The 23,797-nt window shown below is 51.8% G+C and overlaps 1 protein-coding gene across 13 annotated transcripts in view; it reads left to right on the top strand.

Moving 5' to 3' along the window:
• The window catches only part of SMARCA4 (SWI/SNF related, matrix associated, actin dependent regulator of chromatin, subfamily a, member 4), an 85,825-nt gene that overhangs the window by 25,951 nt on the left and 36,077 nt on the right, over window positions 1-23,797 (top strand). For all 13 annotated transcript variants that reach the window (XM_070274081.1, XM_023645394.2, XM_023645393.2 and 10 more), the window contains 10 exons: window positions 493-666; window positions 1,777-1,944; window positions 2,020-2,070; window positions 6,816-6,946; window positions 7,102-7,159; window positions 15,976-16,097; window positions 17,372-17,522; window positions 19,181-19,344; window positions 22,548-22,614; window positions 23,564-23,674. In XM_070274081.1, coding sequence (XP_070130182.1) covers window positions 493-666; window positions 1,777-1,944; window positions 2,020-2,070; window positions 6,816-6,946; window positions 7,102-7,159; window positions 15,976-16,097; window positions 17,372-17,522; window positions 19,181-19,344; window positions 22,548-22,614; window positions 23,564-23,674 — 1,197 coding nt within the window. The remainder of the gene's footprint in view (window positions 1-492; window positions 667-1,776; window positions 1,945-2,019; window positions 2,071-6,815; window positions 6,947-7,101; window positions 7,160-15,975; window positions 16,098-17,371; window positions 17,523-19,180; window positions 19,345-22,547; window positions 22,615-23,563; window positions 23,675-23,797) is intronic.

Below are 23,797 nucleotides of genomic sequence, written 5' to 3'. Positions count from 1 at the left end.
AGGCCATGCTGAGGCGGTGTCCCCTGTAGCAGAGCCAGAAGGACCCACAACTAAAATATACAACTGTGTACCTGGGGGATTTGGGAGAAAAAGCTAAAAAAAAAAAAAAAGAAAAGACACTGGGCTAGGCGTTCTTATCCTTGAGTTTTGGGGCCAATCTCTGCTGTTTCCTTAAAATAAGTTCCTGGCAGTGGAATCACTTGGTTGGAGGGTGGGAGTATTTTGAGGCATTAATGTCTGGGGCTGGGTTGTCCCGGCGAGGTGACCATTCCATGTGTTGGGCACGAGGTGGCCCCTTCTCACCACGCAGTCGCCGGCCCCGAGTCTCTCCTCACACAGAGAGCTCCTAGCCTCAGGGACAGTGTGTCGGGGTTGTTTTGAGTGTGTCCTCTCGATTAGAAACAAGCCGCCTTTCAGGTGTTGTCTCCCCCGGGGAAGGTTCCGGTGACTCCTGTGGGTCATCAGTGTGCCCTTCTGTGTGCGTGCCTGCAGGAGTACCTCAACAGCATTCTTCAGCACGCCAAGGACTTCAAAGAGTATCATCGATCCGTCACTGGCAAAATCCAGAAACTTACGAAGGCCGTGGCCACCTACCACGCCAACACGGAGCGGGAGCAGAAGAAGGAGAACGAAAGGATCGAGAAGGAGAGGATGCGGAGGCTCATGGTAACTCTGCCCCCAGCCTGGGCCCTTGCGTGTGCCCCAGGCGCCAGCGTCGTGCTCGGCGTTGGAGGTGGGACAGAGAGAGAGAACGGGTTGGGGATCTGGCCTACCTGCCCGCAGCCCTTTGCCCGGCCACGCCAACCTTCAGAGTGAGCGTGTGGCCTCCGGCCGCTGAGCTGGCTGCTCTGCTCTTTCTGGAAGATGGAGATGGCACTCCCTCCTGGCTGGGAGAGCCCCTGATGATGTGATCCCACTCCCCACCCCCACCCCATGTGTCTAGCGACTGTTTGTGATGGTTCTCTAATTGGGTGGATAGTGACAGCCGCTCTGGGCCACTAGCTGCCATGTGTACAGGGGCCCTAGCAGTAAGGAGGATGCAGTCCCTGCCCTCTGGGGCTCGTGCTGGCCCGGGAGACAGGTGCCTGGGGGAAACAGGCCAGTTTGGGATGGTGGAAGGTACACTGAAGAGAAGGCCGCAGGCTGAGGGTGGGGTGGGGGTTGGAAGGGTGGGTGTGACTACGGATGTGCAGATATCGGGAACTCCTCCCAGGCAGAGAGGAACCTAGGGTCAGGGCTGAGGTGGGAGAAAGCCAGGGCAGGGCACAGCAGGTGACCCCTGTGACAGCGTGGTGTGGGGCAGGAGTGAGGTGGAGTCCCACGGGCAGCTCACAGGGATGGCCTTGGATGTCGTTCTGGACCTGTGGGGAGCTGTCGGAGGCTGGGTGCTGGGGGCGGTGATGTGACCCAGTTGATTCTTTTCAGAAAGCTGGGAGGGGCTTGTCTGTGGGAACGACATGGCTTGGACCAGGTGGAGGGAAGCATCTGGATCTGGGATGTGTTTGTGGCCAGAGGGACCAGGACTTGCTCTTGGCCTCTCTAAATGGCTCCTGGCAGGCCCACCTCTGTGCAGCTGGTCCCCGTGGGCCCTGGCGCTGGGTAGGAGTTGGGAAGTATGACTGGAGTCGATAGTTATGTGAAGGGCCTGCGTGTGACACAGTGGCTCCCTTGCCGCGGCTCCGCTGGCTGGCTGGCGACAACCACAGTGGGTGCCTCGAGCCCGGGTTGGCCGGCCTTGGTCTCGCGAGCTGGCACCGCAACCGCACGCTCTTGCAGGCGGAGGACGAGGAGGGATACCGGAAGCTCATCGACCAGAAGAAGGACAAGCGCCTGGCCTACCTCCTGCAGCAGACGGATGAGTACGTGGCCAACCTCACGGAGCTCGTGCGGCAGCACAAGGCCGCGCAGGTGGCCAAGGAGAAGAAGAAGAAGAAGAGGAAGAAGGTGCGTGGGGCCCGGATGCGCCCTCCACCCCACCCCCGGCCGGCTCTGGGTGACCGTGTGTGTCTTTCCTTGCAGAAGGCGGAGAACGCAGAAGGACAGACGCCGGCCATCGGCCCCGACGGCGAGGTGAGGAGGCGGGGTTCCTTCCCGGGGAAGGCCAGCCCCGGCCCCATCGCTTAGCTCTCTTGCCTGTAAGTCTCATTTTCTGTGTAAGTTACGAGGGCCGTGGACGCCCATGGACAATCCAGGTGTTGCCTCCCCTGCCCCCTGCGATCCTGCTCCTGGAGGCATGTTCTTGACCAGCAGTGGTTCCTTCCAGACCTCTTTCTATGCGCATGATGTTACTTTCCAGTTTGTAGTTTAACGTCAGTGCAGACTCATGGGAGCAGTCTGGGGACAGTACAGAGACCCCCGCATGCTCCTCACCCAGCTTCCCTCTTGTCACGCGACATCATTCTTTCCTGAACCACTGGAGAGTCAGATGCTGACGTGAGGGCCTTTCCTCTGTGTCTCAGTGTGTGTTTCCTAAAGCAAGGTCATTCTCTTCCGTGGCTGTGCGATGGTGAGAACCAAGAATGAGCGTTGATGTGACACTGTGGGCCGATCTGCAGCCCTCACTAGGTTTGGCCGCCTGTCCCCACAGCGTCCCTCACAGCAGCAAACGCGGCTCATGGTGGCGCTCAGTGACGCTCCCTTCCGTCCCCTTTGACCTTGAGCAGCTCCTCGCTTTGTCTTTGCCCTCTGGCCTTGGCATTTCTGCAGAGCACAGCCTGGCATCTCCGACGTTGGCCTTCACTGCGGGCTTGACCGATGTTTCCTCAGGATTAGATTAGATTCGGGCATGTTACGTGTTTTTGGCGGGAAGACCCTGACATGACGCTGTGTCCCTCCCCGTGCGTCACATCAGGAGAACCTGGGACATTTCTTCCGTCACTGGTGAGGTTGACCTTGATCCCTCGGTATCCGCCAGGGCGTCTCCGCTATGCAGTTACAGGTTTTCCTTTTGTAATTCATGAGTACCTCTTGGGGACGTACGGGAGACCATGTGAACGCGGCGCAGCTGCTCAGACCCCCGCCCTCTGGGCTCAGCGTCCCGGATTGGTGGTCTCCGCCTGCGGCAGGTTTGCCAGCCTGGTGACAGAGTGACAATCTGTCCCCGCAATTCCTTCTGCACTTACTAGCTGGCTTTCTAAGGTGGGAAAACCTTTCTCTTTCTGTTTGGCCTGTGAGCTGTAGTTTGCCAACTCTGGGTACCTACTCGTGGATTCTTCCTTAGTTTAATGGATTTACTTAGTTTAATCCTGTACTATCCTTATTTGTTTTGATGCTCACATTATTCCAGTTTGGGTCAGCAGGGGTCCCTCCATATTGGCTCCTGTGTCCTTTTGGTGTGTCCCCATTGTTCTTGGAGGGCTTCCTGACTTCCTCGCACTCCAGACTGGCCCAGTCTCATCTGCTTTCCCTGCCTGAGCCCCCGGTCAGCCGTTTCTCCAAGGAGCCCTGTTCCTTTTATCAGAAAGGAGTGTTTAGAAACCAAGATCTAGGCGTGCTCATTGCCACGAGCCCCTCTCGGTAGACGGCCCTAGGAGGTAGACATATGTGTGCATCACATCCGCGTTGCTGGTTATGTCCTAAAAAACCATGAGGTCACACTCTACCTCCAATTCTAATCCAGTACCGCAGGGTTCCTCTGTCCTTCTTTTCCATATTTGTAACAGCCTGAAACCTGGTTCCCGTTACCTACAACATAGTTGCTTCTCTCTCGCTCTCTCTCTTTTTTTTTTTGCTGAGGAAGATTTGCCCTCAGCTAACGTCCTTTGCCAATCTTCCTTTTTTTTTTTACTTTTTTATGTGAGCCGCCACCACAGCGTGGCCGCTAACAGACAACTGGTGTAGGTGTGCACCCAGGAATCAAACCCAGGCCACCGAAGCAGAGCACACCAAACTTAACCACTAAGCCACTGAGGCTGGCCCGTGACACAGTTTCTTGTCTGCTCGATCCTAGAACACGAATGTACATTCGGAGTCGCTAATGCTTACCGTCTGCAAAAGAAGCCTCCTGGCGAGGGTTCCGGGCTGTGGGGGTCCTTCAGCCCGAGGGTCTGTGCTCCAAATACTGTGCACAGGAGTTAGGTGGGTTAGTTCTCCCCTTTAGCGCCCCGTTACCATGGTTTCCCCCATCTTCTTGCTTGTGTTTATTTACTCGTCACTGATTGATTTAGTATGTGAAGCACTAGCCTGGTTCCAAATGTTAAAACCGTCCACAGTGGCCCCTCAGAGCGGGGCTGCTGTCCCCACTCGCCCATCTTTTCTGCAGCGTTCCTGCCTGCCTCCTGAGGGCAGCCATTCTCAATATGCTCATTTGAAAGAAAGAGATATAAAAGTGAGGTGTGTGAATGAGAAGCATTTCCTCTGCCACCTCCCCAAACCCTCCTCAGCCCCACTTCCCAGATTAGACCGTGAAACCGTGGGGGTGTTTGTTCCTGGCTTTTTCTGTGCACGTGCCACCTGATGATTTTGTTTCTTTCTTTTTTTGTTGAGGAAGATTGTTGCCCAGCTAACATCTGTGCCAATCTTCTCTATTTTGTATGTGGGACGCCACCACAGTCTGGCTTGATGAGCTGTGTGTATGTCCTTGCCTGGGATCGGAACCCATGAACACGGCTGCCCAAGTGGAATGCACAAACTTAACCACTCAGCCGCGGGGCTGGACCCCACCCGATGGTTTTCTTTTTCCAACCCTGCATTGTGTCTCTGACATCTGCCCACGTTAGCTCATGTGCACTTAACCTTACTCTTTCTAACGTCACTGAAAAGTGATACTTGTACAAAACGTTTAAACGGTGACGTGAAAATTGAAGTCCCCTTGGCAGCTCCCCTCACAGGCACGCATGTGATCCCTGGCTGATGCCTGCTCTGTCCTTCCAGAAATCTTTATGCTTCTCTCCTCTTTGTTTGGTTTTGGAACCGTTTGAGTCAGTGTAGACGTTCGCTAGACTTTTCCCATGTGGAACGTCTTGGGCCACTTTCCACATCCAGCCGTTAGTTCTCTTTTGGTTTGATTGTGTTGATGTGTCAGACTCTGTTTTGTCATGCAGACTGATAGCTGCTTAAGGCCGCTTCCCAGGCGCGGCTGCTAGAAAGATCCTGCCTGAGCGGCTCCCACGCACCGCCGTCCACCTCCTCCCCTGGCGGCTGTTTCTCTGCCCTCCTTTTTGCCTCTTGCTCACGTCTTTGTAGTGAGCCTCCTGGGACGTGACATTTTGGTGCTGTCTGACTCAGCTCAGGCTGCGGTGACAAAGTGTCACAGCCGGGGCTCAGACAGCAGACATTGGTGCTCACAGTTCTGGAGGCTGGACATCCAAGATCAAGGTGGCTTCCTGGTGAGGGCTCGCTTCCTGGCTTGGAGATGGCTGCCGTCTCTCTGTCCTCACCTGGGGGAGAGAGCGAGCTCCGGTGTCTCGTGTTTTGGGGCACTAATCCCATCGTGAGGGCCCCGCCTCACGACCTCATGTAACTCCAGTGACCCCCAAAGGCCCCCTGAATACGGTCACATTGAGAAGTCGAACGTCAGCGTTTGCGTTTGGGAGGGACAGTCCAGTCCATAGCTGACGCACACTTTTCCCTGGAGGCCAGATTCCCGGAGGTGGATGATTGGTGATGAGCTCAAATACACATGTATTATGTGTGATTTATTTAGAACCTTATCTTGAGTTCAGAAGTATGTGAGTTGGCATTTAACTGTAGTGCAAAGCCCTCCTGAGGCCATCCGGGCCCGTCGTGCAGCAGGAACGTGCTGTTCAGGGAATTCTGTTGGGCAATCGCTGTGGCTGCTGCTCCAGTGTAGTAACAGAGCGTCCATCAGTGGTGGCTGTCCGTTGGCCTTGCTCTCTGCCAGGGCTTCTCACCCTTGGCTGGCCATCTGAACCCCCTGGGGGGCTTGTAAAAATCCCCAGAGCAGTTGAATCTGAATTCTGGGGGTGGGGGGTGGCAGCATCGGCACCCTTAACTCTCCCAGGGAGCCTGGGGTGGGAGTCAGGGGTTGAGGCAGTCCACAGAGCCTGCGTGTGCGGTGGGGTCGCTGTCACCGTTCACGGGGGCCGCTGCTGGGGGAGGCTGACCCATCCCATTCTGCTGTGCGGGCGGTGTGGACCGTGACACCTTGGAGGGAGGAAGCGAGGTATAAGTTCCTGGAAGATGCAGACAAAAGTTCAAACCAAAAACGTCATCCTCACCCTGAAGGTTTTCTCCAGGAAGTTGGAAGGGGGAAATGCTCATCCAAAGTTGGAAACTGAGAAATCGAGGAATTCCATATTCGTTGCTAGGAGGCAGTTCGCAGTCTTATTTTTCAAATAGTCTAGTTAGCTCTTTTCCAAAAAACAGTGAGCACCCTTGATGAAGTCGACAAATACTGTGTAAATGGACAAACAAGGGCCAGAAGAATGTGAATAGTATAATCATTTGTGTAAAAAAGAGGAAAACCAGTCCTGGTTTCTTATGCGTGGAATGGATCTGGAAGGGTACGCCTGTGAGAGCAGCTGGCAGGCTGGGGGACGGAGGCGGAGTGTCCACACCCTGTAGTCTCGAATTTGCATTTTTGTGAGTGTCTTATCTACATGAAAAGGAAGACGTGTCTGTCAGTTACTTCAGAGACACAGCTGTCGTCAGTGGGCTGTAGATTTTGACTGAATCTTTTTACTGAAATGCAGTTGACCCGTTTTCATAACCACTGGCCACATTCCTGCGCCGATTTCCAGGTGTGGCATTGGGTGGGCATGTCCCTCATTGACCATGGTGAGCTCTGTTCTTTTCTGGATGCCCGAGGTCTGGAGACCCCGGAACCTCGAGTCACACATTCGACTCTTTTGCAGCCGCTGGACGAGACCAGCCAGATGAGCGACCTGCCCGTGAAAGTGATCCACGTGGAGAGCGGGAAGATCCTGACGGGCACCGACGCCCCCAAAGCCGGGCAGCTGGAGGCCTGGCTCGAGATGAACCCGGGGTGAGTGGGCCTTGCCAGGGTCTGCGCCGCCTGGGTCCCGGGGAGCTGGCTGGGGGGCGACCTCACGTGCATCTAGAAACTGGCCGGTTTGCTAAGGAAGGTGAATCATGCCTGTTCTGGGGAGGCGTCTGTTAAAACACTAACGTTTTTTCCAGGTATGAGGTGGCCCCGAGATCTGACAGTGAGGAAAGCGGCTCTGACGAAGAGGAGGAGGTGAGAGTCCATGTCCGGCTTTCGAGGCCCCCGGTGCTCTGTTGTGGTGGCCTCCCCCTGTGTCTGTCACCTGCCTGCGCTCTGTGACCCTCGCCCGCTCTGGCTGCTGGGCGTCTGGTGGCGCAGGGGGGCAGGGGCAGCCGAGCCCCAGGCCCGGCTGGAAGTTGTGCTTTTGGCCTGCGCTGTCCGGTTCAGTATCCTCTGCCACGCATGCCTGTTTCTGTTTGAAATTCAGTTAGTCAAATTAAATAGACTTAGAACTCGAGTCCTCGGTCACACTAGCTGCATTTCAAGTGCTTAGCAGCGGCCCCCTAAGACAGTCGGCCTGCGGTCTGAACGCTAGATCACGTGCACGTCCACCCGTTCCGGCCCGTGCTGCCAAACAGCAGAAATGGTCGCGTTTACTGTGCGTTTCTGTGACTCACTTAATCTGCCACCTTAAGGTGAGAGCTGCTTTGTCCCTGGTTGACAAAGCTCTGCTGCAGGGCCTTGCTCCTCCCTGCGCCTCCGTCCTGGATCGCATCCTTGGGAAAGAGGACTCAGGGAGCCCGGGATGCAGCGTCGATGCCCGGGGCGTTGTTCCTGCCACACGGTTAGCATCCAGAAGGGTGTTCGCCTTCACGCCTCCTTCAGCTGGGGCGAGAGTGTCTTGAAAGGCTTTCTTTTTCCCACAACTGGAAGGACCTGCAACTAAGATATACAACTATGTACCGGGGGTGGGGGTGGGGGGGAGGCGGTTGGGGTTGGGGAGATAAAGCAGAAAGAAAAAAAAAAAGATTGGCAACAGTTGTTAGCTTAGGTCCCAATCTTTAAAAAAAAAAAAAGAAGATTGGCAACAGTTGTTAGCCCAGGTGCCAATCTAAAAAAAAAAAAAAGGTTTTGTTTTAAGTTCCTTAAAAACCTTTGCTGCCTCCATACATTTTTAAAAAAGAAGTTAAACATTTTTTCAGGGGCTGCTGATAATTTAGATTTCTTCTGTGAATGGTTTGTTTCATTTACACACTTCTAATCAGTTGTGTTTTTCAACTGTTTTGTTTTTGTTGTTGTTGTTGAGGAAGAGTGGCCCTGAGCTAACGTCTTTGCCTATTTTCCTCCATTTTGTATGTGGGTTGCTGCCACAGCGTGGCTTGATGAGTGGTGTAGGTCCACGCCCAGGATCTGAACCCTCATACCTGGGCCGCCTGCTGAAGCAGACCATCTGGACTTAACCGTCAGCCACTGGGCTGATCCGTTAACTGAATTTTTAAGCGCTCTAGTGTTCACCTGTATCTTTTTCTTGGTTTCTCCTGTTTTTGCTCCCCTTTATTACCATTTTAGGTCATCAGAATTTATTTGGTGTCAGGCACGGGGTGTAGCTCTAACCAGACCCCCCAGCCGTGGGACTAAGAGAATTGGCAGACCAATTAGTCATCCCTTCCCCGTTGACTGTGATGTTTTTTAAACTTGATATATTCAATTTTTATATCCACTGGAGTCTTTTTAGGACTGCCTGTTCAGTTTCTTTTCTTTTTTCCCCCAAAGATTGGCACCTGAGCTAACAACTGTTGCCAATCTTCTTTTTTTTTTTCCTGCTTTTTCTCCCCAAGTTCCCGCAGTACATAGTTGTTTATTAGAGTTGTGGGTCCTTCCAGTTGTGGCATGCGGGACGTCGCCTCAACGTGGCCTGATGAGCCGTGCCATGTCTGCACCCAGGATCCAAACCAGGGATACCCTGGCCGCCTAAGCAAAGCACGGAAACTTAACCCCTCGGCCATGGGGCAGCCCCCAGTTTCTTTTAACCTTCTGCTGATTCTTAGGCCAATAACCTTTTGTTGTATTTTTTAGCAGCTTTATGGATGTATAATTTACGTTGTTAAGATATGCCCATATTCAGTTCAGTGATTGTTGGTGAATTCGCAGAGCTGTGCGGTCTTCACCACACTTGGTTTGGAGCATTTCTGTCACCCCAGCAGCCCCCTCCCCCAGCCCCAGGAAACGACTGGTGTGCTCTCTGTCCCCACTGATTTTCCTCTTCTCGGTATTTCATATAAGTGGAGTCATACAGCCTGTGGTACTTTGTGTCTGGCTTCCCTCACTTAGTGTGTTCTGAGGTCCATCCACATGGTCCTGTGTATCAGGAGTTCGTTCTTTGCGTTCCTGAGTTGTGTTCCATGTCTGGATGACCAGTTTGTCCTTTCGCTGACTGATGGGCCTTCGTGGTGTCTCCATTGTCTGGTTTCATGAAGAATGTTGCTGTGCGCGTTCCCCTACGTGTCTCCATATGGATGTGTGTTTTCATTCCTCTTAGTAGATACCCAGAAATGGAATTGCTGGGTCGTATGGTAAGTTGAACTTTTTAAGGAACTGCCAAACTGTTTGCCAAAGTGCTGGGACTATTTCATGGGTTCCAGTTTCTCCACGTCCTCATCAGCATTTGGTATTCTCTGTCTTTTTGATGATAGCCATCCTGGTGGGTGCATCCTGGTATCTCATTGTGGGTTTTTTTGGTTTTTTTTTTTTAAAGATTTTATTTTTCCTTTTTCTCCCAAAGCCCCCCGGTACATAGTTGTGTATCTTTAGTTGTGGGTCCTTCTAGTTGTGGCATGTGGGATGCCTCCTCAGCATGGCCCAATGAGTGGTGCCACGTCTGTGCCTAGGACTCGAACTGGCGAAACCCTGGGCTGTCGCAGCAGAGTGTGTGAACTTAACCACTCAGCCACAGGGCCGGCCCCATCATTGTGGCTTTAACTTGCATTTTCCAAGTAGATAATGATGTTGAGCATCTTTTCATGTGCTTATGGTGAAAGTTTATTCAACCCGTTTGCCCATTTTTAATTGGGTTGTTTGTCATCTCATTATTGAGTTGTAAGAATTCTTTATAATATTCTTAGTACATGTCCCTGATCAGATACAAAATTTGCAATATCTTCTCTCAGGCTGCTTGCCTTTTTTCCCTCAGCAACGTCTTTTGAAATGCAAAAGGTTTTGATAATCTCCAGTTTATCAATTTTTTTCTTTTGTGAATTGTGCTTTCTGTGTTATATCTAAGAACTCTTTGCCTAACTCAGAGTCACGAAAATTTGTCTCCTATGTTTTCTTCTAGAAGTTTCATAGTTTAAACTCTTACACTTAGGGTCATAATTGGTTGATATCTCTGTATGGTCTTGACGTGCAGGTCTGAGTTTAGTTTTTTGCACATGGATATCCACTTTACCTAGCACCAATTGAGGAAAAAATTCTTTTTTGAATAGTCTTGGCACTTTTGTGGGAAATCAGTTGACTGTGAGCGTAAGGGATTGTTTCTCACTCAGTTCTGTTCTAGTGGTCTGTACGTCTATCTTGGTTACTGTAGCTTATGACCAGTTTTGAAATCAGGAAGCGTTGGTCCTCCACCTTCGTTGCTCTTATTGGCTGTCCTAGATCCTTTCCGTTCCTGTGTAAATAGGATCAGCACATCAGTTACTACAAAAAGCTTGTTGGGATTATTGCATTGAGTCTATAGATCAATTTGGGGAGAATTGCATCTTAATAATATTTAGTCTTCCAACCCGTGAATGTGGAATGTCTCTCTATTTATTTTGATCATCTTTAATTTCTCTTAGCAGTGTTTTGTAGTTTTCAGTATATAGTTTTGCACTTCTTTTGTTAAATTTATTCTTAAATAGTTTATTCTTTTTGATACTACTATGAATATAATTGTTTCCTTAATTTGATCTTTGGATATTTTGTTGCCATTACACGGAAATACAGGTTTTGTTATATTGATTTTTTAAAATATTGATACTGTCTCTTGTGAACTTTTTATACTCATACTGTTAGTTCTGATAGGTTTTGGGGTTCTTCTTTTTGATAGATTCCTTTGGATTTTCGCATACAGGATCATGTCATCTGTATATAAACACAATTTTACTACTTGCTTTCCTGTCTCTGTGCCTTTAATTTCTTTTTCTTGCCGTTATTGCACTGGCTAGACCCTCTGGTATGATGTTGAGTAGGAGTGTCAGGAGCAGACATCCCTGCCTTTCTGATCTTAGATCCGTATTTTTGAGGGATTCTGGGCTGTAGTTTTCTCTTCTTGTAATGTCTTTGTCTGGCTTTGATATTAGGTTAACATTGGCCTCATAGAATGGATTAAGAAAAGTTCCCTCCTCCTGTTTGCTGGAAGAATTTGTGAAGGATTAGTATTAATCTTAAAATATTTGATAGAGTTCAACAGTGAAGGCATCTGGGCCTGGCCTTTTCATTGTGAGAAGATTTTTAATGACTAATTCCATTAGCTGTTACAGGCTTTGTTCAGATTTTTAAATTTCTTGAGCCAGTTTTAGTAATTTGTGTCTTTCTAGGAATTTGTCTGCTTCTTCTTAGTTATTTGTTGGCATAAAGTTTTTTATAGTAATTCCTTATTGTATTTCTGTGGGGTTGGTGGTGATACCTTTTTCATTGTTCATGTTGGTAGTTTAGTGATTTGTCTTTCATTTATTACAGGTCAGTCTAAGCTTAGGTTATTGATTGCAGACCTTTTCTTTTCTGCCGTTGTAGGCGTTTGAAGCTGTAAGTTTCCTGCTGAGCACTGCTTAAGCTGCGACCCATACATTTTGATATGTTGTTTTTGTTTTCATTCAGTTGAAAATATTTTTTAATTTCCCTTATGATTTTTTTGACCCTTGGGTCATTTAGAAGTGTTTTGTTAAATTTTAAGTGTTTGAGAATTTCCCAGATTTTTCTCTGCTTTTGATTTCTGACTTAATTCTCTTGTGGTATAAGATGTTTTGTGTGATTTTTTTTTTTTTTCTCCCTGAAGCCCCAGCACATAATTGTATATCCTAGTTGTGGGTCCTTCTAGTTGTGGCATGTGGGACGCCACATCGATATGGCCTGATGAGCAGTGCCATGTCTGCACCCAGGATCCAGACCGGCGAAACCCTGGGCTGCTGAAGCAGAGTGTGCGAACTTAACCACTTGGCCACGGGGCCGGCCCCTGTATGATTTTAATAATTTTACATTTATTGAGACTCACATTATGGCTTAGCATCCTCGAGAATGTTTCATGTTCATGTTTAAAGAGCTCTGCAGCCTTGGGTGGAGCATTCTGTGGACAGTGGTTGGGTTGAGTTGGTGGATGGGGTTGTTCAGGTCACGTGTGTGTGTCCTTGCTGATTTTGTCAGTTGAGAATGAAGTAGGAAAATCCTAATGAGTTTTGTTGAATTGTCTGTCAATTTTTACTTTACGTGTTTTGATGCTCTGTTAGTAGGTAGATTTCATTGTTATATCTTCCTGGTGTATTTTATATTTTATCATTTTTAAATATCTGTCTTTGTCACTAGTAATGTTTCTTCTTTTAAAGTCTGTTTTGTCTGATAAGGAAAACTTATTTTCAGAGTCTTTTATGTTGATCCATGTATTTACTGTCTCCTGCTCTTTATTCCAGCTTTCGAATGATTACCATTTGCGTGGTGTATATTTTTCCATTCTTTGGCTTTAAACCTATCTGTTCATTTGAATGTGAAACAGCAGAAACTAGATCTTGCTTTTTTATCTAGTATGACAGGGTCTGCCTTTTAAGTTTCAGATGTTTCACATTTAATATAATTATTGATGTGATTTGGTTTACATTTGCCGTTTTGCTCTTTTTTTTTAAATGCTTTTTTTTTTTAGGATTTTACTTTTCCTTTTTCTCCCAAAGCCCCCCAGTACATAGTTGTGTATTTTTAGTTGTGGGTCCTTCTAGTTGTGGCATGTGGGACGCCACCTCACTGTGGCCTGACAAGTGGTGCCATGTCCGCTCCCAGGATCCGAACCGGCGAAACCCTGGGCCGCCGAAGCAGAGCCCGCGAACTCAACCACTCGGCCACGGGCCGGCCCCCGCTCTTTCTTTCCTTTGTCTTTTTTGTCCCTCTCTTTCTCCTTTACTGCCTTTTGCATTAGATATTTTTTGTTGTACCATTCTATTTTTTCTGTAGGTTTTTATTTTTACTATACTTTTTTAGTGTTTTTTTTTTTTGGTATTTGCTCTGGGGATTACAATATATATTTTAATTTATTGCTAACTCCATTCTGGTAAAATATAGACACTTTACTGCAATGTAGTTTCATTTGCTCTCTTTCCTCTGTGCTGTTGTTGTCACGTTACATCTATGTATGTTATAAACCCAACAGTACAGTCTTTTAATTAATCCTTTATATAATGTAATGACTTCCAAAGAAGTTAGTAGAGAAGAAAGAAGGAAAACTTATTTTTAGAGTCTTTTATATTGATCCATGTATTTACCGTCTCCTGCTCTTTATTTTCCCTCCTGGATTTGAGTTACCATCTGCTCTCCTTTCCTTTCAACTTGAACGACTTGCTTTCAGCATTTATGATAATGTGTCTGCTGGCAGCAAATTCTCTTTGTTTGGCTGAAATGTACTTCTTTAGCCTTCACGTTGGAAGATAGTTTAGTTGGGCACGGAATGCTGCGTTGGCAGCCTTGTTCCTTTTGGGCACGTCGTTTGCTGCCTCTGGCCTCTTGTTTCGCGAGGATGGAGCCACTGCTTGTGTTGCTGTGCCTCTGCTTGAGGACTCGCTTTCCGCTTTCTTGCTTTCAAGCGTTTCGATTCGTCTTTGGCTTTTCGCAGTTGGCTGTGAACTTTCTCTTTGTGTTTCTCCTCGGTGCTTGTTCAGTTTCTTGACTGTTTCATGTTTTCCATCGAGCGTGGGGAGTTTATCTTTTCAGTCTTGTGTTGAGATTCTGCGTGTTGATGGATCGTGCTGACAGATGGTTTCCTTGGGTTCTTTGGACATATTTGTGGTGACAGTTGCTTTGAAGGTTCTATGCTGAGTCCAGCATCTGGGAACAGAGACGGGTTCAACTGCTTGTTACCTGAGTACCGGTCACGCTTTCTTCCGCTTCTGCTTGTCTCGTCATGTTTGGTGGCAGGCTATTTTCGCCACTCTGGATTCTGACTCCCGCAGGGGTTTTGTTGGTGGTGTGTGTTGAGTAACCTGCCTGGGCTAACTCCATGCAGTTGTCTGCCCGTGGGGTGTGCTGCCTTTGACTTCTCTGCTCCATTTATTTTTTTGTTTTATTGTCGTTTTTGCTTTTAGTCCTGGCTCTCAAGGAGTGGGCCCTGTTTCTTCGTAACTTAGTAGTCACCCAGAGAGCGGGCAGAGATTGTGCTCAGACACCCAGAGCCAGCGAGGCTTCTGTTTCCTGCTGATGGATTGCTGGGTCCAGGGGCGCAGATTGCAAGTTTCGCCATTTTCAAGTCCGCCCTGGCTTTTTCTTTCTGCCTGGCACTTTCTCATTCCCTCTGCACACGTGCACAGCTACAGCCAATGGTGTGCTTTCCCAGCCACGGCTGAGGTCCTCACCTCCACCAGCAGTCCTGCTGACATGGGCATCGCCCACTGCTACGAAGTAACTGAGTCCCTGTCTGACTCAGCTGCCTGTCCTCATGGCCTGCCCACCCTGGCAGAACCTTCATGACGGAGCTGGGAGGAGGAGAGATGGAAGCCCCCCAAGGAGGAACACTGCCAGCTCCCACTCTTCATAGCTGAAGTTCAGAGGTCTTTCTAGCATTAATGCTTCTCAGCTCTTAGAGCTGTGAAATGTTACTTTTGCCAATTTTGTCCAGCTTTTTTTTTTTTATGAGGAAGATTAGCCCTGAGCTAACTACTGCCAATCCTCCTCTTTTTACTGAGGAAGGCTGGCCCTGAGCTAACATCATGCCCATCTTCCTCTTCTTTATATGTGGAACGCCTACCACAGCATGGCTTTTGCCAAGCGGTGTCATGTCCGCACCCAGGATCCGAACCAGTGAACCCCGGGCCACCGAGAAGCGGAACGTGTGAACTTTACCGCTGTGCCACTGGGCTGGCCCTTGTCCAGTTTTAAAGTTGCCTTTTGAGGAGAGAATTGGCTGACCTCCCCACTTGGATTTAGCCAGAAGTCCCACCTCTGTTTTAATCCCAGACGTGGTAATATCAGTTAGGATAAGCCTGTACCAGTTATATGTTATTTTGCCCAAAATGTTTGTGCTATTATCACTTGTTCACTATTCCAAATGACCTATAAAATGATATTACATCCTCCAAGAGAAATCCCACTGGATTTTTATTAGAATTATTTAGCAGATTAATTACAGATACTTTTGTTTTTAGTTTTATGGCAGTTCCGTTATACATAAAGAAAATAATCCGCTGGCATCTTGTATGATTTGTGCTGGAATACAAGGATGGTTTGATATTGATTGGGAAATGCATTCATGAGTATTTTATCAATATGTCATGTGAAATCTCTGTATCATCTGCTTGGTCAATGCAGAAAACTCCTTTTAATGAAACACAGCACTCATACTTAATTTACAGGTTTATAGAAAACCTCTTAGTAACCAGGATGCCTGTTATCACCAGTATTATTCGACATATTTTAGCCATTTTAGCCATGTTAGTAAAAAAGTAAATGGGGAGCAATGGGTATTGAAAATTGGCTCTAAAATGTTTAATACTCAGAGAAATCCATGAGAATCAAGTGAAAAACTGCTTCAGTAGGTTGGGTGAATATTGAATAAACGTGTAGTAATTGCGTAATGGGTGCAGGAGGATGAGGAATCTACCGGGAGCAACAAAGTACAAAATACCCTTAAAAGGAAGCATCTGGAATCTGGGCTAGGGAAACTGATAGTAGCATCCTGAGCAATTAAAAAAAGATGCTAAGAGTCACAGCACATTCGGGGACGGGAAGAAGATGTGAGGGTTGTCGAAGCATCACTTGCTCCCAGAAGTTTGTCCCCCCACCGGGAGTCCTCTGCCTGTCCCTGTGGGAGACATGAGGTGACAGGTCTTGTCTCTTGGTAGGAGGAGGAGGAGGAGCAGCCGCAGCCGGCCCAGCCTCCCACGCTGCCCGTGGAGGAGAAGAAGAAGATTCCAGATCCAGACAGCGACGACGTCTCTGAGGTGGACGCCCGGCACATCATTGAGTAAGCCACCCCTCCACTCCCTCCTGCACCGCCAGCTCCCTGCAGTGGCACCGGCGGGATCCTTAGAACCCCAGGCTCTCTCTGGACGCAATCTGCACCATCCAGCCGGCAGCCAATGTGAGCCCACAAACAGCCCAAATAGCTGTGCTTCAAACGGCATGGATTTTTAGGGAGTTAGTAATATTCCCTCCATTCACATGGTTCGTCTTGGGCTTCAGAGGTAGTGGGGGCACCACAAAAGGCTGCCTGTCTCAGTTCCCCAGGCGCCCCACCCTCGCGCCTCCCAGGAGGAAGCTCTTTCCATCATCATAGTCTTCCAGAAACATCCTGTGCATCAGTAAGCATCACGTGAATCTGTTTGTCTTTCACTTGCACAGTTGTCCCAGCACACTGCTCTGCCCCCTGCTTTTTTCACCGGATGCTCTCTCAGGGGCCATCCTGTGTCACTGTGTCAGGAGAGCGTTGTCACTCTTGCACGTTTGGCAGTGTGGCATTGCCTGTCACACCCCTGTCTGTGTGGCCTGTGCCTGGTGGCGGGCACCGGGTAGCTTATTTCTTACCTCGTGCTCTGTAAGCACAGTTATAGTTAACAGGCTGATCTCGTCGTGGCTCGTGTACGGATAGTGGGTGCCCCTGAACAGAGGATGGAGGGTGTGCTGTAAGCTGTGGGCGTGAAGGCGCCCAGTGGAACAGCCACGGGCCTTTGTCCATCAGAAGAGATGCGCAGGAGAAACCCCACTGAGCTGGGAAAACGCAGAGCCCGCCGTGAAAGATTTGTAGGAAGACGTAAAACCAGAAAGCACAGCACGGCATAAAGCAGTGTGACATGAGTGGGATCGTGTGTCTGTCACGTCAGTAAACGTAAACGGTTTACAGCCCTTTTTTTTTAAAAATTCCTCTTTGGATCACAAACCAGCCAAAGCAGAACTGGTTCTGGGTTTGTGTGAGGCCGTCAGTGCATTTTCCCCTTGGACTCATGAACTCTCAGTAGAGAGAACCGGCCCCGTGACTAGCCTCTGGCCGCAAGTAACACTCTTCCTGTGATGTGACAGTGACGTGGTTCCTGCTCTGGGAAGGTGGAGCAGGGACCCGCGGTGCCTGGGAGGCCAGCCTCAGATCAGTATTTGCTGTCTTGCCTGTGCTCAGGCTGTCCCCTTACTGCTCGGGTCACAGGCCATCGAGCACAAAGGGCCGCTCTGAGGAGCCTTGTGTCAGAAGCACACTGTTAGAAATAGGAATGTGTGTCCTCACACGGCGGTCCTCTTTGCTTCCAGGAATGCCAAGCAGGATGTTGATGATGAGTACGGTGTGTCCCAGGCCCTCGCTCGCGGCCTACAGTCCTATTACGCAGTGGCCCATGCTGTCACTGAGAGAGTGGACAAGCAGTCGGCGCTCATGGTCAACGGCGTTCTGAAGCAGTACCAGGTGAGGCTGGAGGGGCCACATCCACGTCACGGTCTCGAGAGAGGGGCTCCCGGGCGGTGGGTGGCTGTGGAAGTCAGGCAGACCCGAGTTCTCATTCCATTCTGTCTTTGGGCAAGTCGCTCTTCCCTCGGAACCTCAGTTTCCCCATCTGTAAGGCAGAGACACTGTCAGGTTAGTCACCAGGAGGAAATGAAACTGCAAGAGATCAGTGTCTGCTGGGTGCCAGGTAGAGCAGGAGCGCTTTCTAAGCTGTTAGCCTCTGAATCCCCACCTACTCTGAAGTGGGCGCCACCGTCCTCTGCATTTTATGTGGGGGAAACTAAGGAACAGAGAGGTGCAGCGATGCCTCAGAATCACACAGCTTGGGACTGGCCATGCCAGGACGGGCCCCAGGTGTGGGCCCGTGTGCTCATTCCTGTTCCCTGAGCTCTGTGCAGTGTGATGCAGCAAAGGGTGAGAGGTTAGATGTCAGGAGCCAGCAGCCCTGGACTCAGCCATTTCTTCTGGGAAGTGGGGCAGCGACCGCTCCGGCAGGTCCTTCTTGAGGCTGAAGTGACGATGGCTTTAAAGCTCTTCGTCAGGGCCTGGCCTAGAACAGCCAGGAAGTGGAGCTGCTCGTGGTAGAAATTTCTTTTCCTCTGGCCCCACTGCCGCCAAGCTCCTTCATCAGCTCCCAGGAGCCAGTTGGGATATGTCCAGCCAGAGACCATGGCTCCCTGGTTCCCCTGTGCTTGTGACTCCTGTGCCATGACTTCCCTTGAAAGAACTCTCAGAACCTCCACGTGGATACCAGGTTCCAAAGAGGTGAATCCAGCGACCAGTGGAAATTTCGGGAGGCCAGTGTAAGCAAAGGAATCAGAACTTGGCCAGAACTTACTTCCTTAATCTGTTACGAAAATTCCCGAGTTTTCCCTCATGATGTCATATCAGTTTGAAAACAGTCTTCTAATTGCCTGTATTTCTGAAAGCTCCTCGGCTCTGGCAGGCTCTCCATGAATCTTGAAATGGTGTTTGGAGGCAGTCGTGAAGCCTAATGCTTTCCCACATCCACTGTCCCGTGGTGCAGGCAGGTTTGTCCCTGAGTGCAGCATGGCTTGGTGTCAGGCAGATGGACATTCTAACATTTAGAAACTTAGCTGTCTAAATGTGCACTGGAGGGGCCGGCCTGGTGGCATACTGGTTAAGTTGCACGCTCTGCTTCGGCAGCCCGGGGTTTGCAGGTTCAGATCCTAGGCGAGAACCTACACACTGCTCTTCAAGGCATGCTGTGGTGGTGTCCCACATACAGGATGGAGGAAGATGGGCACAGATGTTAGCACAGCAAAAATCTTCCTCAGGCAAAGAGAGGAGGATTGGCAACAGATGTTAGCTCAGGCCAGTCTTCCTCACCAAAAAAAAAATGTGCACCCAAAAAAGAAATTGTATATACATGTATTATTAGCACAGCAGCCCTGCGATTTCATAGGAATGGTAGCTGAGGAGGGGCCTCAGGCAGACAAGGAGTGGGCCGAGTCAGAGCCAAATACCAAATGAAGATGGCCGCGCACGGTTGGTGACTAGGGCAGAACTTGGGTCTGGTTTTGCGAGTCTCTGCAGCCCGGGGGTGCTCTGGAGTCGCCCCGGGCCTCAGTCCCAGCCGCTTGCCTCTGTCCACACAGATCAAAGGCCTGGAGTGGCTCGTGTCGCTGTACAACAACAACCTGAACGGCATCCTGGCCGACGAGATGGGCCTGGGGAAGACCATCCAGACCATCGCCCTCATCACGTACCTCATGGAGCACAAGCGCATCAACGGGCCCTTCCTCATCATAGTGCCTCTCTCGTGAGTCGCCCTCCCCCGGGCCCGGGCTCCCTCGCACCCCAGCCTTCGCTCTGACGCCTGTGTATAGTCTGTCGTGCTGCCCTAACCAAGCACCAGGCCTGAGTGGCTTCCGTGACAGGTGGCATTTTCCCGGAGGCCGCAGTCCTAGGACAAGGTGGCAGCGGGGCTGGTTTCTCCTGAGGCCTCCCGCCTCGCCCTGCACGTGGCCGCCTTCCCCCATCTTCACCTCGGCTTCCCTCTGTGCATGGCTCTGTCCGATTTGCTGTCCTTATGAGGAGCCCAGATGTGTTGGCTTAGGGCTCACCCTAGTGACGTCACTTGAACTTGATTACCTCTTTACTGCCCGTCTCCAAACACATCCTGAGGTCCTGGGGGTGAGGGCTTCCTCGTGTGAACTTGCGGGAGACACGGGTCAGCCGAGAGCAGCCTGCCTCTGCTTTCAGGGGGCAGGGTGGGAGAAGGGCGGGCAACAGCATGCCCATCCGTCACCCCCATTGGGACAGCTCTCGCAGGATGTCCTCGGGGTCCTCTGCAAGCCCCACAGCCAGCCTGTTCCACACAAGGTTGTTGCAGGGGCCGGATAACCTCCCAGTAGAAGAATGCAGTGAAGCCGCTGTGAGCGAACGCCGTTTCCGCTTCCCACTTTGCCTCTCACTCAGCACCTCTGGGCGCCACTGGCCTCTTCTTCCCAGTGGGCCCCACTTCAGGGGCCAGGATTCGTCGGGCCGCTCTGGGCATCCCTCCTCCCGGCTCAGGATGGGCCACAAAATGGGTCACGTGCCCCAGGTTGTTCTGGAAGCCCCAGGGCTGGCTCTCACTGACCTAGCCCAGGTCTCAAGTTAGGCACCAAACCCGTCCAGGGCCTGGGGGCTGGTCTGTTCCTGTGGGGCCAGGCCTGTGTGTGCACTGGGCCTGACCGAGGGGAACCCCCTTATGTTGGACCCGTGCTCAGCGGGGACACGTCAGCCTCAGATCAGCCGTGGAGGGGAGACCGGGAAGCCGGGCGCTTGTGCCCTGCCTCCTGGGAAAAGGCCCTCCCAGCACTTACTTGGAGAAGGGCCTTTCTTCCTCCTGCCTTCCCTTCCCCATGATAATGTAAAGTGGATTGCCTGGGTAGGATTGGGTCTTCACAGAGAGCTGTGTCCACCCTGTCACAGCAGGTCCCACGCCCGGTGACAGGTGGCCTAGCCTCCTCGCCCACTGCACTTGTCTGTGTGGTGTCCCCCAGCCTTCCCACGGCCCAAGTCCCCTCTCTCCGTCTCACCCCCTGAATGGCTCTCCATCGTGTCGTTATGCAGCCGGGGGTTTTTTAACTTTTCATTTTGAAATGATTTCAGACTTATAAATAAGTCAAAACCAGCGTAAAGAATTCCTTTGTAGCTTTCCCCCGGCTTCCCAAATCTTTCCTAGGCCCGGGACAGTTCTCAACGCCGTGAAAGTAACAGTGACTTCACGCTGTTCACGAGCCTGGAGACTTGATTCGGGTCTTGTCCCTTTCCCCGCTCATGGCCCTTTCTGGCCCCGGATTCCACGTTACCTCTTGTTGTCACATCCCTGTGCCACGGCTCTGACAGCTCCCCGGTCCTTCTTCACCCTTTGTGATCTTGCCACTTGAGTTCTACTCAGGCCATTGGTAGGCTGTTCCTCAGATTGTGTTTGTGTGACATGCTGCTTCTGCCATGCTGGTAAGAATCCCGAGCAGGGGTGCCGTGCCCTCTTGGGGCCTCGCCTCAGGAGGCACGAGGCGCTGGGAGGCCCCAGCACAGGGGAGAGTAACTTTGCGCTCTTGCTTATGTGGTGCCTGCTGGTTTCCCCACGTAAACCTGAGTGTTCCTTCGCAGTTCGTCAGTGTCTTGTGGGAAGGCAATTAGGAACTGTCAGTATCCCATTTCTCATCATCCTGTCTCCAGCACTTGCCACATCCGTCAGATGAATCTTGCCTGAAAGGATCACTGTGGCAAGTCCCAGATAGCTTCCCTCTGCTGCCCCAACCGTCCCCCATTGCTCCCTACGATAGAAGCCAGCCCTCAGTGGCTGAACCAGGGCCATCTTGCTGATCCTCAGTAAGGGGAAGCCCAAAGCCAGGCTACTTGAGGCGGGCCCAGTGGCTTCAGGGTGCCGAGCCCCAGGCTTCTGCAGTTTTCTGCTCATTTTTAGCATGTAACTCCTGCCCTCAGGCTTCTTAGCCTCATGGTTGCAAGATGGCTGCAATGCATCCGTCATCTCATCTGGGTTCCCAGCGAGATGGGCAGCCAGGGGCAGCAGGAGTATCTGGCAGCTGAGTCTCCACCTTCCCCACCCCCCTTCCAGAGCTTCCCTGTGCAACTCATGCTTCCATCTCATTGGCTCCCACTGTGGCCACCTGGCTGGCCCTGGCTGCTGGGGAGCCTGGGAGCTCTGGTGCAAGGTGGACACAGCACCGGACTCAGTAGTGTCTCGGAGGGAGGAGCTGGCTGAGCCACGAGCAGTGTCTCCCGCTAGGCTGAGTCCTCTGTTTACAAACCCCCCAGTCCAGGCTTCCTGAGCGAGTTCCCTCCCCCACCGGAAACTCCACGTCCCACCCCTTTGGAGCCCACCCCTTTCTGAGCTGGGCTTTCTCCTCACCGTCACCCTCTCCTGAGGCTGTCACATAGTCCCGGTGACTGTCCCCCGTCACCTGCCCTCTGCCCACCCCACCTCCAGCACTGCCTGTCTCTCCGCGCTCTTCCTGGCCTTGCTCAGCCCACGGGGCGGGCGCCCTCCTGGGCAGGGCCTGCAGTGCTGCCATTCCATTTTGAGGTGGCACAGAGAACCTGTGGTGTCTCCTGCATCCCCAGGGCTCCACAGCATTGTCCCCAGCCTGGCTCGGACCCTGACGCGAGGCACTGAGTGTGTGCCTTCTCCCTGGCAGCAGGTGCACAGCCTATGACGTATTCTCACAGGCCTGTCACCCCGCGTGGTGACAGGACTGGTCTACGGGGCCCAGCTCCGTCCCAGGCGACCCAGCCTCCTCCCCCAACGATGGCTGTCCCTGAACCCACTGCCTCCTCTGCGCGTCCCTGTTCACCCACTGGGGCACCTTCCCTCCTTGCTCAGGCGGCCAGTTACTCTGCCAGCTCTGAGGGTCACAGCCACATCGGCCTTCCTCCCCATGGACCAAGGTGTGGACACTGAGCTCTTGACCACAGAGCTGGAACCTGACCATCCCTTCCTTGTCCCCACAGGACGCTGTCAAACTGGGCATACGAGTTTGACAAGTGGGCACCCTCTGTGGTGAAGGTGTCCTACAAGGTAGGTCCTGGCATGGGAGAGGGACGTGGCCTGGGGGGCGGGAGAGGGCGTGGCTGGGCACAGAGGGCGTGGCTGGCGTCCATGACATGAGCATGTGTGTGTGCACGTGGATTGTGCTGGGGATGCGGCCTCCAGATCGCTCATTTGATTTCCTGTTGGGACTGATGCTTGCTTCTTGAGAGAGTCATGGACTCAGTTTGTGGGATATGGGGACATTCGTGCATTCACTAGAAGATGCTGTTCTCATCTGACCTTTGGTGAACAGCTGTTCACATGTAGGCACTTGCTGAGTGTCCCCTATGGGCCGCTTTGTGACAGGGGACGTGGACCCTGTGCACGGCTGCTCTGAGGGCCGTGCCTAGATCAGGTCACCCTGTGAAATGGGGCTAATTGTGCCTGTTATCCTGGTGGGGAAACTGAGGCCTCACCCAGCCACAAGGTGGCAGAGCTGGGCGGTGGCCCTGGCCGTGGGCTGGGGGTCCAGGCTCTCAGCCCATGGCGAGGAGCAGGGGGTCCCAGCATGGGGAGCAGCGTGTGGGGGGAGAACTTGGTGCCACCTTCGAGGAGCCGAAAGTCGTTCTGGCAGGAGCTCGGGCTCCCAGGAAGATCAGTCTGCCTGGAACACGAGCCTGGAGGAGGCTCACAGCCCGGGGCCTGGAGCTGGGGAGGGCCAGGGTAGGGCGAGTTGGGGAGCGGCTGGAGCTGCCGTCGGGGAGCGCTCCCTGTGGCCTGCGTTCGTGTGGGGGCCTGAGATGGGGCCCAGGAACAGGAGGGGAGCTGACAGCCAGCAGGGTGGGGCGGACGTGGCACAGGCAGCAGCCCAGAGCGCCCAGTGGCCCACACGCCTTTCCCCACTCGCTGCGGTTAGCAGTCGGCACGTCAGGGTTGGGGGACAGCCCAGCACCCAGCCACTGGCCTGGAAGCTGAGCCGGGCGTGTCTTCCCTACAGGGCTCTCCGGCAGCCAGACGCGCTTTCGTCCCGCAGCTGCGCAGCGGCAAGTTCAACGTGCTGCTCACGACCTACGAGTACATCATCAAAGACAAGCACATCCTTGCCAAGGTGAGTGTCCCCGTGTGCATGGCTGCCCGGCCAGTGCTGTCAGGGAGCCCACGGGCCCGCCCAAGCCAGCACTGTCCTGTGAGCATCATGCCTCCCGTCTTCTCAAAGCCCCTTGTGAGTCAT

The sequence above is a fragment of the Equus caballus genome, chromosome 7 (assembly GCF_041296265.1).
Source record: "Equus caballus isolate H_3958 breed thoroughbred chromosome 7, TB-T2T, whole genome shotgun sequence".
NCBI lineage: Eukaryota > Metazoa > Chordata > Mammalia > Perissodactyla > Equidae > Equus > Equus caballus.
Note: the sequence above shows the minus strand (reverse complement) of the source record. Positions and strands in the feature narration are given on the sequence as shown.